Source organism: Silurus meridionalis, chromosome 21 (assembly GCF_014805685.1).
Source record: "Silurus meridionalis isolate SWU-2019-XX chromosome 21, ASM1480568v1, whole genome shotgun sequence".
Taxonomy (NCBI): Eukaryota; Metazoa; Chordata; class Actinopteri; order Siluriformes; family Siluridae; genus Silurus; species Silurus meridionalis.
Window position 1 is genome coordinate 2,690,511 of NC_060904.1, and position 13,880 is coordinate 2,704,390.

Sequence of the window (13,880 nt, forward strand, 5' to 3'; positions counted from 1 at the left end):
GTAGAGACACACAGAGACAGAAAAAGAGTGAGAGGGTGATGAAATTATGGAAAAGAGAAAGAGAGAGAGAGAGAGAGAGAGAGAGAGTGTGAGAGAGAGAGAGAGAGAGAGAGAGAGTGTGAGAGAGAGAGAGAGAGAGAGAGAGAGAGAGTGAGAGAGAGAGCTAGCCTGTCATATAAAGACGTCACTGAAAGTTTTTGGGTGTCTCGTTTCTCTCTAGTCAGTGGTAGAGTCGTTGAGTGTTAACGCTGTTATGCGCTCAAATGATGCTGCTAAGGCGAGACACGCTTTTGATGGGTAAGTGACAAAGAAATTATGTTTTTTTTGTTTTTTTGATAAGCATAATTACTCGTCATGTGCCAGTTGTTTGATAATATCATCTTCATGATGTTTATTGATACGTTTCTTCTTATTCGTAATACTGTTGGGAAGTATCATAGATTGAATATCAGTTGAAGAACATTAATTATTATTAATTGTCAAATTGACTGTTGTTTCCTAAAATTTTTGCACTTTGTCAAATTGACTGTTGTTTCCTAAAATTTTTGCACTTTTTCTCTCATAGTTTTCGTTTTGTTCGAGTTCAGTTCACGGGTGTGCAGTCACACGCTTCATCAGATGAACACACGAGATGTGCATCACCTGCCTTGTGTCTCTGAGAAAAATGTAAACAAAAATATTAGACTTTTTCTGTGAGATTTACAGATATTATGATCATGGCTGTGAGATATTAGGATGTTACCGTGATATATAGGCTTAGCAGAGTGGTTGAACACAACAAAGCATATGCATGAGGGCCAAAAACAGAGAAGAAGCAGTAACTGTTACCTAAAGGTAGAAAGTTTGGTGTACAGTGTTTTGAAAGATCATGCAGTTGCAATTTTTGTAAATGAGACAGTGTGGATCGGAGAATAAAAGCAGAACTGACATTTTATCCTTAAATGCAGAAGTGTAGAATTTACCACAGCTGTCTTAAAATTACAATACCTTCTTCAGTTCTCCATGACATTTATAGATAAGAAGATTTATAGATAGATGCTGTGTAGCTTATTCAGTACTGATTAATTCAGTTTATGGAATTGCTTTTTTGGTTATTTAAATGTTTATAATCTAATTTCAGATCGTGAGATGTACGTTGCGTGAAGTTCAGCTTCAAGGTTCTGAGATTAATCTTCTGGAGGTTGTAGCTGGACAGACGGTTGAAGTTCATTTAAAATCGAACAGTACAGAAAGTTTCACACGATGCTTATGGAAACAAAGGTGTGTGTAAGAAGGGTTGCCCTAATTAACCTCTAATGCATCTTCTGGAATTTAGATTATAATTATACTTCTTCACACGTCCTGTCACATAACTGTCTGTCCACAGAGGGATGTCCAATTTGTTTATGTTCGAGTTGTTTGAACACGGCATGGGTGGTGTGTACACTGTGGTCTGTGGTGACAACAAAGCTGCCAACATCTCAGTCCATATTCATTCATCAGCAAGTGAGTCCATATACATATCGTTTTTTTCTGTGTTACAAATGTTTTAAATATGTGTGGGAAAATGTGTTAAAATATAAATGGAAAGATCATGAAACAAGTCAGTACTGAATAAATAGATAGATAAACTAATAAATAAATACAAATTACAATCAATAGATAAAACAAATAAATACATTGTGTTATATCATATATGGAAATGTTGCTTAAAACGACCATAAAATTGGTATTATATATCAAATAAAATAACTATTAGTACATAGTAAAATGAATAACTATATATATATATATATATATATATATATATATATATATATATATATATATATATATATATATATATATATAGGTTTTTTTAAAGTTTAAGTTTAGTTTACCAAACAAATATCAGCTTTTTAATTTAAAACTATAGCTATACATGTACAAATTACTATTATTTTAGTATCTAAAACATGGGTGTTTTAGTTTTATTACCGATATATGAATTTCACACTTTACTCATCAGTGTAATATTAATTTTTTTATTGTCATTTCTAGGTAGGCCGTCAGTGCCCCAGCTGACAGTCAGCAGTGGTATCTATCAGACTGCATATTTTGAATGTGTTTCTACTGGGAATCCTAAACCAAATATCATGTGGTATGAAAATGAAATGCATATTAGGTAAGTTTCAAGCTTAATCTTCTCTATCTATCTATCTATCTATCTATCTATCTATCTATCTATCTATCTATCTATCTATCTATCTATCTATGAAAAATATAGGAAAATATTATAGAATAAAGGAAAAAATTAAATTTTTACATTTTTCTTTTTGGAGTAAAATGTAAAACCTAGACCTAGATTTTAATTTTACTCCAACAATGACTTTTTGGAAATGTATGATCATACCCGTAATACCGCGGGAAAGTATACTGTAATGTATTACAATACTGATAGTTATATCATCAGATCATCTATGTTCCTGAACCACTAGACTGATATTTCTGTCACAAAGCCTCATCAGTTTGTTAATAACTACCTGTAATGGTGTGTACTTTTTATCTATTTACAATAATCTTTAACATCATGGGCCATGCACAAGTTTTTTTTTTTTATAAATTGCATTGTAGCTATAACTATAATCAGCCCTTCTCTCTTCAGCTGCAAATAAAATCTAAAGTCACAGCTTTACATTTGACTGTTTCAAACCAGTGAAACTCAAGGTTTCTTCCATAAATGCAAACTTTACCATCATACTCATTTATACTCATATAAAATTTGTTGATGTTAAGTATCTGTCCTGGATTAGCTGTAACATGCAATTAAATATTGATCATCTGCTAATATTTATGTGCTCAATACAACATTGTTTTACATTTATAAATAATAATGTGTTGTGTTTGGGGTGTTCCATGTTAAAGCCACGGTCCACAGGAAATCAACTCGACAGAAAAAGTGTCAAAAAGCAGACTGGACAGTGTTCGCGGTGACAATAAGTATATTAACTATAATATAAAGTGTTGTGCTACGAACTTACATGGAGAGGAATGCTCCTATATTTATATTTACGGTAAGCTCATGACTCTTTAAAAGATGAGAGACAGTAGATGGTTATTAATGTCATATTATTATTGTTATATATGTAATAAAGCAGTCAGGATGCAATTTTCTTCTCCTTTTGGATTAGACCTTGACAGTGTTAAGCTGCCTAGTGAGGCACTTCAGATTCTGCTGCGTCCTGGACAATCTCTCTCACTCCAATGTAAAAGCCAAAACTCATCCTTAAACCCTTCCATTAACTGGTACTTCAATAACCACACAGAGGTACAGTGAACACTAGATAATGCAACATGCAAAATCAGCATTATAGCTGCAGTGCTTTGCAGAAGTTTTAGCCCCCCTTTTAATTTACCAGCACTTGGACACAGTTAAGATTGTTTTTACATGGTCACTGTATTTTTGAAAGTTGGCCTTTCTTTATGCAGAGTCACAGCTTTTATATGTTCTGTCCATTATATTTTTTTGCTTACCCATATGGATACCTTTGCTCAACTCCGCTCTGGACAAGCCCCAACAAAAGTCTTCATGATTCTGTTTGTTTTATCAAACACTGGCTTTTTCCAGGAGCAAATGTATTTTTATACAGGTTATGTGACACTTTAATTAAAGTCGATTTAATTTATTATTTATCTAATTCAATTTAACTAATTTATAAAATAATACATTTTTATTGGCACCTAATTTTGTTAGTTCACTTAGGTCTGTAAAAACACCACACAAACAATTTTAGGGGGGCCAACACTTATGCCATTGCCACCATGTTTTTTCTGTGTCTGATATTTCTATTTCTTTTTTTTTTATTGCACGATATAGCTCAAAGGCACAACCTCAGTGTTTTATACCTTAAAAATTGAGTATTTTTCCATCGCCTCCGTTAGTGTGAATCATAGTGGAGAGTACCACTGCAGGAAGAAACATGGCCAAACAAAAACCGTGAAGGTCCAGGTCCTCGGTAAGAGAAAACACAATTTATTATTTAAACAGAACAATAAAAGTGTATGACAAGTTTTAAATTAGTCAGTGTGAGTAAATATTACAGATAGAAGGAAGCAACAGGTGTTTAGAGGATTTGGAGGCAAACATAATGGATGTGATTAAAGAAATCTTTCAGCAGTGATCATTTTGGATTTTCTTCCCCACAAATTTTTACATAAAAACATTGGTCATTTTTGTTACGTGCAATAAGGATGAAAAATGTTGTCACTGAACAAACTGGGGTGCATAAAACTGGGGTGCAACAACGAACTATGGCTAATTTCTGTTAAACTGTATTGACATGAAAGTGTTTCATTTGTGTGATTTGTGCGCAAGTTAGTACCTGTTTTCACGTAGTTTATAGTAGCACCAGTCTCTCTTTTATACTTTCAAAGTAAACAAAACAACAACAACAAAAAAAAAATTCATGCTAGCTACAAACCTACAAAACAAAAAAAAAGTCACCCAACTCAAGATAATTTCTGGTAATTAAACATTACCTAATAAACAAAATACTTTTGCTCATACATTTGCACTCGATTTTCACTAGGAGTTATTGTCTTATTGATTGTTTTCATGAGTCGGCTGGCGATTAAACATGGCAAAAAGGCTGAAGATTAATGGATTGTTGATGCTTAGTGATGATTATTTTCTCTCTGAAGAAAATGATTTCCTGGAGTTACTGAAGCTGAACAAAAGCATCACAATACAGGAAAAAGACATTGCAAATTTCTGCATCCAGTCCAAGGTGCACTCCAACCCAAAAGCACAGTGTCAATGGATCACCCCAAAGGGCTCCATAGTGCAGTGCATGGAAACCCGGTACTTCTCAGGTGAAAGGTATGACATATATTTGTTTTTATTTTATATATCCAATAAACATATCCCATAAAATCCCAGAGTTGTACAGTTTATTACATCACATATCTGTTCTTCCCTTGTAGCATTTTTAAAATGTGTAACCCAGAACCAGGCCAATATCAGATCCAACTAAAGGCTGGAAAAAAGATTGTGACAGAGAACATGTCCATCTGCATCACAGGTGAGGAGTTTAAAGCATTAAAGTTTGAAAATATCTGTATTTCCTTTTTTATTTTTATAAATGTTTTAATTTTCTGATCCTAAAGATTCACATTTCAAACTCCTGTAGAACTGGATTAGTTATGGTAAGGGTTATAAATAATTAATACATTAAAATCATGAACAAAATGCAACATTTCAGACAAAAAATATAAAAAGAATTAGGAGAGAAACAAAGTGTAGACAGTAACTGCCTTTACTGTGGTAGAATGTCATGACCTGAGGCAGGATACAAATACATTTTAAATGAAAATTTCAACAACATATCAATTAGATGTTTTCTTCTTTAAAAAAGTCTTAATAATCACCATAAATATAATCCATTCACGCTTAAAATGGTTAAATGTATTTTATTTTGATTTTTTATGTATTTTATAGAATGTTATTCTATTAAACATATTTTGTACAAACTTGTATAATGTGACTTTAATTATTATTAAATGTGAAAATAATCCATGCTTTTACAGACACTCCTAAATTTCAACTAATCCAAAACCTGAGCCGAATCACCTGTAAGATCAAAGGTGTCCTTCCTGTAAGGGTTTCCTGGAAGACCTATCCATCAGTCTCCAAGTTCGTTAGATGTTTCAAACTATTACATTATTTTATATATACATTTATACATTTACACATTCTATACATTTACACAGTAATTACTAATTATTGATTATCATTTCATTTAAGCTTTTCTGTATGGAAAGAGATGCTTGCTGACACTCCAGAATACTCAGACTCCAAGCAATTCTGCCACAAGGACATCGTTGTCTCTCGGCCTCTGAGTGACGTGAACAATCACTTTGTACAATGCTGTTGCAGTTATAATACAGGTTCAGTGTGCAGCGAGAAAACCCTTGTGAAAATGCGTACGTTTCTTTGTTGCTTTCTAAACACACCTGTATGTTTGATTTCACTGCACAATGATTAAATATCTTTTCTCTTATAGCTTCAGAAAACTCTTTCTACCTGGTAGTGGCATGCAGTCTGCTTTCCTTTGCATTTATGCTGGTCAGCGTCCTCCTGTTTCATTTCATGTGCAAAAAGGTAAAGCTCTTTCTCTTCCTCATTTCCTCACGCTCATGACCGACTGTATAAATGTCAGCCTTTGTTTACCACTCTCCTCTTTATCATCCTGAACAGAAGCCTGGCTATGAGACACAGATTCAGATGATCCAGATGGTGGGACCGTCTGATAACGACTACATCTACATCGACTTTAAAGATTTCGAATATAACCAGAAGTTGGAGTTTCCTCGTGAGAACCTGGAACTGGGTACAGTTTGTCAATGACATTAAAGGAAACATTGAGTGTTTTTTCGATCTAATCTCATAACAGAATCCCCTCACAGACTCACTTATAAATGTAATGGGCAATTCTTACACTTGATCTATAAATAATATGTAAGGAGGAGTGTGATGTAAAATGTTTTATTCCACACAGGGGTGAACAGTATTTTTTCCACTAATACCAACACTTTTATTAAAAACTTACTTTTATCCTTTAATACGACACATAAAACCGTTATATCTGTTACCTGTAAAGCTGCTCTACTGGCCTAAAAATGAGGCAGAACGATACAACTGGAGTCTCCTTCCATAAATGTTAGCTAAACCTGTACTTAGGAAAAACCTCACCACATTAATCATTACCTGTAAGTGAAGTGTCCACTAGTAAATTTGCCATAACCTTTTTAGTCTGAGAAAAATTCATTTCTTCAATTTATTTCTAAGGATTTAACGATTTCTGACTCATTTTGATGGATTGATTCATGAAATTCTATAGCATTTGTATCCTGAATTTGTAGTGAACAGGTCTTCTATTTTATGTCCCAAAGCATGGACTTTATTTTCTAAAGTCGTAAGAAGTATGCTAGAGATAGAGATTGCGATTTTTCATATAATGTCAAAGCATTGCTTTTATAGGATGTGCTTTTGTGCTCATGAAGCAACTGTGCAGTAAGGTTGAATGATTTGTTTTGCTCAGGGAAAGAGTTGGGCTCCGGAGCGTTTGGCATGGTCGTGCAGGCTACAGCATATGGGATCAGCAAGCCTGGAGTGTCCATGCAAGTTGCAGTAAAAATGCTAAAAGGTGGGTCATGTGTCTCTAGACACTTCCTTATTAGGCTTGTGTTTCCACGATGCTCCAGGTAGATTTATGGTAGGAAATGTGCGCCACCTAATAGAATTTGATCTTTTCTTTGCTGCTACTGGCAGTCAGTGCCCAACATTAAAGATGAAATAAAATGTGTAACTTCGGTGAAAAAGAAATGCAAGCAGGCAAGAACTTGCATGGATTATATATGATACAATAAATATGATAAACCTAATTCATATTCTGGACCACTGCTTCTGGTCTCGGTCTGGTCTAGGAGATACAAAATGTTTGTTCTTCATGTGCTCCTTAACAAACAGAGTTTGTCCTGATCTGAATTTGCATAAAAAAAAAAATTATTATGTATTTTTACAGTATGTGATACTTGACAATAATTTATTATTAATTCATTATTATGATTTTATAACAGTATTTCTTTTTTATAATTTTATATTGTGATACTTGATAGAATGTTTTTAATGGTATTTTTATTATATTATATTACATTTCAGATAAATATAAAATACTACTACTTTTAAAGTGCTTTAATTTAGGAAATCATTGTAAAGCTAAGTAGTTACAAATGTCAGATGGGTTTCAGTATATCAGCTGACACTCAGCGTTATCATTGTCTCTGCTACTTTTTAACTGTGTGTTGTTTATTTAATAATAGTATAATGATAATAATGATAATAATACACCCTGGTCTCTTTTAAATGTGTTAGAATGAGTTTCAGGTCTAATTAAAATAATATGTTTAAAGAATTTAACTCCATTTTTTAATTTTTAAAATTAACATTGTTATGGAAAGTTTCCTGATCATGTGTTTCTTAATGATGTGTAGAGAAGCACCAAGCGGTAGAGAAAGAAGCTTTGATGTCTGAGTTGAAGATGTTAAGTTACATTGGACATCACATCAACATTGTGAACCTGCTGGGAGCTTGCACTGGTACAGGTACAAAAACTATGCCATGCGTAAGTGCTTCTGGAAATTAAAGCAAAAAAATGTAAATAGAAATTACAACAATGTTATTTGATTGACAGGTCCCATTTACTTGATCTTTCAATTCTGCCGTTACGGAGACCTGCTGAACTACCTAAGGAACAACAGAGAGCATTTCTACAAGTCCTTAACAGACGCTTTCAACAAGGACAGATTCAGCAGCCTGTACAACAACTACCAGAGGAAGAGAAACTGCAGGTTGACCTTTGAATAAAAGCTCTTTTGAATAAAGAAGCATAGAAGAGAATGACAAACTGTTTATTGTGTTACCGATCACAGTCTTGCTTTTATGTCCCTCTGCAGTGATTTTGTTCAGTCTGGGGAGAACTCATACATGCTAATGTCCCCAGTAAACAAGGAACATGAGGCACTGCTCAGCTACATGGATATTAACGAGGGTAGTGTAACCAACCCTGAAAGTTTCGCTATAACAATTAAAAAAACTATTAAAAATTGTTTGTTGTTAATTAATAATTAAAACCTTTTATGATTACAAATCATTTAAAAATTACTCTCATTATTATTATACATTATTACTCTATTTAAAGATATATTTGAAAATGAAGATGATGAGGACCTCCAGACACTCACCTATGAAGACCTCCTGAGCTTCTCCTACCAAGTGGCAAAGGGCATGGAGTTTCTCTCCTCTAAAAATGTAAGTTGTATGTTGTGTCACAGCAGCTCAGTGAAAAGATTATCCTGAATACATGTTTGTAAGTCTGGCCGCAAAAATAAATTCTTACCATGCTAATTTCATACCTGTTTCCATGCACCATCACTCCCCACACAGTGAGCTTGGCATGAAGAATCTGAAACAGTGATAGTCTTTTAACATCTTGCTTTAATCTACTGTAGACTATAGACTCAACCTTATCTTCCTATATAAAAAATAATATTGGGACACCTGACTTTTTAGCCATATGTGGTTCTTTTCCAAACGGTTACCACAAAGTTGGAGACACACAACTGTATACACAACTGTGTAGCGTAAAATATTCCCTTCACTTGAACTAGGAGACCCAAACCTATTCCACAATGGAAATGTTGACATCAATTCTACTGATCTCTGTTCATCTTTGAGAAAACAGTTTGGTGAAAAACACGAGTGTGTTGTTCAGACACACAAAACTTATGGCCGTGTCTGTTATACCTTAGGTCGTGTTTTTTTTTTTTAATCAAAATGATCCAATGGCTATAATTCATACCAGTAAAAAAATGTTTTTCTTTCCCAGTGCCTTCATCGAGACTTGGCGGCCAGAAATATCTTAGTGACCCAAGGCGGACTGGTGAAGATTGGGGACTTTGGTCTGGCACGAGATATCGAAAATGACTCGAACTATGTGGTCAGAGGAAATGTAAATAGTTCCACTGGGCAAAACACTTACTTTCCTTCTAGACTTTCATTTCTTACACTATAAATGAACACTTTGGAATAGGATCTTAAGATCTTTATAGCAGGAACTTGTTTTGCAGATATTTCTACAACAGTAATGGTCATTTTAAAGCGATATAATGCATGTCTGCATATCATTTATCCTTTAATAAAAAAAAAAATATCTAAATCACAGATAAATTGCCAAAGTATAACAGGAATAATAGACTTGTGCTGTTATAGGAAAATAATCAATTTGGGGTTGTAACTCTAGAGATATTGCCTCTGGATTTTGAGTCAGTTACCATGTGTTTAATTTGTTGATAATTAATTATTTTAAAAACATCCAATCAGTTCCATACCAATCTTCTTCATGTAAAAACTCATTTTAGGAAAAGTATGAAAAATTAATGCAGACAAATTGTTGGATTTTGTTTATCCGAATAATTTAAGAGAAAAATATATACAATATTAGTTCAATTTTTGACTTGAACTGTAGTAACTTTTCACTGTAATTACAATTAGAATTGGCTTCAATTTAAATGCCTGATTAAGATTTTTACACCACACACTTTCACTTCATTCTCACCTTTACATTGTTCATTTCAGGCTCGTTTGCCTGTGAAATGGATGGCCCCGGAGAGTATTTTCAAAGGCATGTACACCATGCAGAGTGATGTCTGGGCCTATGGCATCCTGCTCTGGGAGATCTTCTCTCTCGGTATACCATGTGTGAAGATATTACCAATCAACAAAGCGTTTTTTTAAATAGTAAAACTCTATTTTTCTAGTATTTCAGTATGTTTCTGCTCTTGTTTAATCAGGTGTGACTCCGTATCCTGGCATGAAAGTGGATAACACCTTCTACGCTATGATAGAAAGAGGGTTTCATATGGAACGGCCATATTATGCATCTGAGTCTGTGTAAGTCTCATTCTCAATTTACTAAAAAAGAGTAAAACCTTTTAAAGGTGTTTGGATACTATGAGATGCAGTAGGTTATGATTTTGGTGCATGCTGCCCTGCTGCGCCATTACACTATATATTCCGGCTAATGTTTTAGACAGGCAGAGGCCACACCTCCTCAGTGAGACTGTCAGGCAAACAGGTCACACCACATAGAGATTGACAGCCAAAAAAACACGCCTCCTCATTGAGGATGACAAGCAGAGACCACACCTTCTCAAAGAGATTGACAGACAGACTTTTTCAATAAAACTCGTAGGCAGTCGCCAAACTATCTTCTTAAAACTGACAGATAAACAGAGCACACCTCCTCACAGAGACTAACAGGCAGAGGCCACACCTCCTCACATTTTTTTTCACATTCTCTCTCAGGTATAAGGTGATGTGTCACTGTTGGGCTCTGGAACCAAAAGCCAGACCATCTTTCTCCAAACTCTTGGATTTCATGGAGTGCCAGCTGAGCGATGTTGAAGAACGGGTAAACAATCTTTAGATCAACCAAAGCTCATGTGCAGTGTAACTTCTCTAATCTGCTAATACCTGATGAGTTTGATGTGTCCCTGCAGCTCTACTATAATGTCAAAAGGCAGAAAAATGGTGACTCTGTGTACAAGAATGCTCCAGTGACCCCAAAACCGCACGAACCAGTAGAAGAAGATGCACATCAGTCATCATTCACAGATTCATCCTGTGACAGTGAAACCACACAGTCAGAGGATAGTATAGAGATAACCTCATTATAAACTGTTTGAGGCTGAACACAGAATTGTGGGTTCCTTTACTGAGATTATGGATCAAATAATATTACTGTACAATACACTGTATACACAATATTTATCATGACATCCAGAATTATTCTTACACACTGCACTGCCAACAGTACAGTAGGTTTAGTATTGTAACATGTTCATTGATTTTGAAATAGGTTTTCTAAAAAATATTTAAAAAAAAAACCCACACAAATACACACACACACAAATACACACACACACACACGCACACACACACACCAAGCCATATTCATAGCATTAAAAAATTCAAAGTGATCTCATTTCTTATTTCTTTTTGTGAACTGCATTGCATGCCGAAAGCTCCTGAACACCACGTGTATACTTTTGGTTTCAACCTGCAGCAGTGAATATAGACTATGTGGACAAAAGTATTGGGACACCTGACTATTCCAGCCACGTGTGCAGTTACCACAAAGTTTGAGGCACACAGTTGTATACAATGTCTCTGGATTTGGTAGCATAACATTTTCCCTTCACTTGAACTAGGAGACCCAAACCTTTTTCAGCACAAAGATTCCCATGTGCACAAAGACAGCTCTATTAAGATATACTTTACATGGATTGAAATGGAAGATCTTAAGTGGCCTGCTATAGAGCTCTGGCCTCATCCTTACTGGGATGAATGTAAATGCTGACTGCACCCCAGACCTCCTCACTTCACCTACATAAGTACCTGACTTTATTAACACTTTATGTAACTGCATGAGCTTAAATCTCCACAAGCACACTTTAAAATCTAGTGGAACATCTTCCCATTAGAGTGGAGGTTTTTATAACAGCAAATAGGGAGTGTGGAATGGGATGTGCACACAGCAATCTTATGGTCAGGTGTCCACAAACCTTTGCAAATATGTTTATTTGTAATCTGTATTTTTACACATGTATATTCAGGTTATTTGATATCTTAAATCAATGTCTTTATGGTTTTAGACCATCGTTTAATCGTTTTAATTTACACTTCTCCATATGTTAATTTGTCATTTTGTCAATTGAAGTGTACAATTTGCTTTCTTTTATTTTAATAAATTAATAAATGCAGATGCTTTTACTTTTCTGAGAATTATTGACTGGAGTTTTATTGGAAGGTCTGTTTAATATCTAATAAAAAATCAGAAAGCATTCATTCTGTGTCCAAACTAGCTTAGTGTCCAACAGGATATAGCAGGTATGAATATATATATATATATATATAAAATGTCTTTTGAAGTTTATAGAAAAGGGGAAGTGTGCTATTTCAGACACAAGGTGACAGCAAGACTGTGTTAAATACCCATAATGCACTATGAGTATATGGTTGTCATGTACAAAGGTCAGACAACATTCCCGTCTTTCCAACATACAGTGTGTTCTTTTACATTTCCTGAATGACACTCAGGACATCAGTGAGGTCGTACACGGGTACATGGATAGACGTCTGTGTCTTCAGTGAAAGAAAAAGTTCCGGGTTTTTAGAAAGACTAATTGATTCAACTATTGGAATGCAATTTAGCTCTTGTATCTTAAAAATGATCTAATGCTTTTAACCATTTAACTGTTTAATTACACATGGAGCCCAGAAAGGCTGTTTGTTGGGGTTTTAGCATACATTTAGCAAAGACACAAGCCAAACATCTATGCTAATAGCATGAGGATATTTATATGATATTTTCAAATGTATTGTTTTAAATAATAATACAATTTCTGTCATTATTTTTTATTTAAAAAAAGGCTTATAATAAAAATCCTGTTGGTTATAACAAGGTGAAAGTGTTCAGTTCATTTGTTTACACAATTTTAAAAGGTTTATTATAAGTTATTCATGTTTAAATTGACATGTTATAATCTGTCCTGAATGTCTTACACCTTTGCTTATTCATAAATATAATATATTTGGGAATGTCAGCTCAGTTGTGGGATCATTTGTCCTATAGGAAACCTGTGGCTGTTTAAAACTGCAGTCCAGAAATATATTAGACTTGGTTCTCATTCCATGAACTCGTGTGTGTGAATGATGCTGAAGCAAATCAAATGCTGGAGTTTCATTGACCAAAAGCTGTTGGATTTTGACTTTCAGAGACCCCCAGTGTGTGAATACAAAAAATATTTAGGTTTCTGCTTCCCTCTGCTGGCAACATGTTCACAAATCAGCCTGCAAATCAAATACAGAACTTCCGCTCCACAAGTGTAGATTATAGATTATGAAATGTAGCCTATATGGACAAAAGTATAACACCTGACTTTTTCCAACCATATGTGTGGTTCTTCTCCAAACTGTTACAACAAAATACACCGTTGTGTAGGATGTCTTTGGATTTAAAAGCATTAAACCTTCTCTTCACTTGAAGTAGGAGACCCAAAGCTGTTCCAGCATGATAATGCCTCTGCACAAATGCCAGCTACTGAAGATATGCTTTACATGTGTTGGAGTGGAAGATCTTGAGTGGCCTGCTACAGAACTTTGACTCAAACACCTTAGGGGTGAATTGGTCTCCTTACCCTAACATCAGTACTTGACTTTACTAAAGTTCTTGTGGCTGCATGAGCACATTCCACAAGCACTCTGGAAAATCTAGTGGAGCATCTTCCCAGAATACACATAC

The 13,880-nt window shown here is 34.7% G+C and overlaps 1 protein-coding gene across 2 annotated transcripts; it reads left to right on the plus strand.

Moving 5' to 3' along the window:
• Positions 1-164: 164 nt before the first annotated feature.
• flt3 (fms related receptor tyrosine kinase 3) lies at positions 165-11,772 on the plus strand. Of its 2 annotated transcripts, none has more exons than XM_046877357.1 (24): positions 165-297; positions 566-666; positions 1,121-1,260; positions 1,367-1,485; positions 2,020-2,143; positions 2,884-3,032; positions 3,150-3,286; positions 3,836-3,974; positions 4,660-4,837; positions 4,942-5,039; positions 5,545-5,650; positions 5,762-5,940; positions 6,021-6,118; positions 6,215-6,347; positions 7,059-7,163; positions 8,011-8,121; positions 8,211-8,367; positions 8,449-8,567; positions 8,718-8,827; positions 9,405-9,527; positions 10,154-10,265; positions 10,369-10,468; positions 10,883-10,988; positions 11,077-11,772. In XM_046877357.1, exons 1-24 carry the CDS (start codon positions 264-266, stop codon positions 11,251-11,253), a joined length of 2,955 nt encoding a protein of 984 aa, XP_046733313.1. In that variant the 5' UTR covers positions 165-263; the 3' UTR covers positions 11,254-11,772. The 2 variants fall into 2 exon arrangements, with proteins under 2 accessions (XP_046733313.1, XP_046733316.1); XM_046877360.1 differs by having other exon boundaries at positions 8,473-8,567.
• Positions 11,773-13,880: the final 2,108 nt, after the last annotated feature.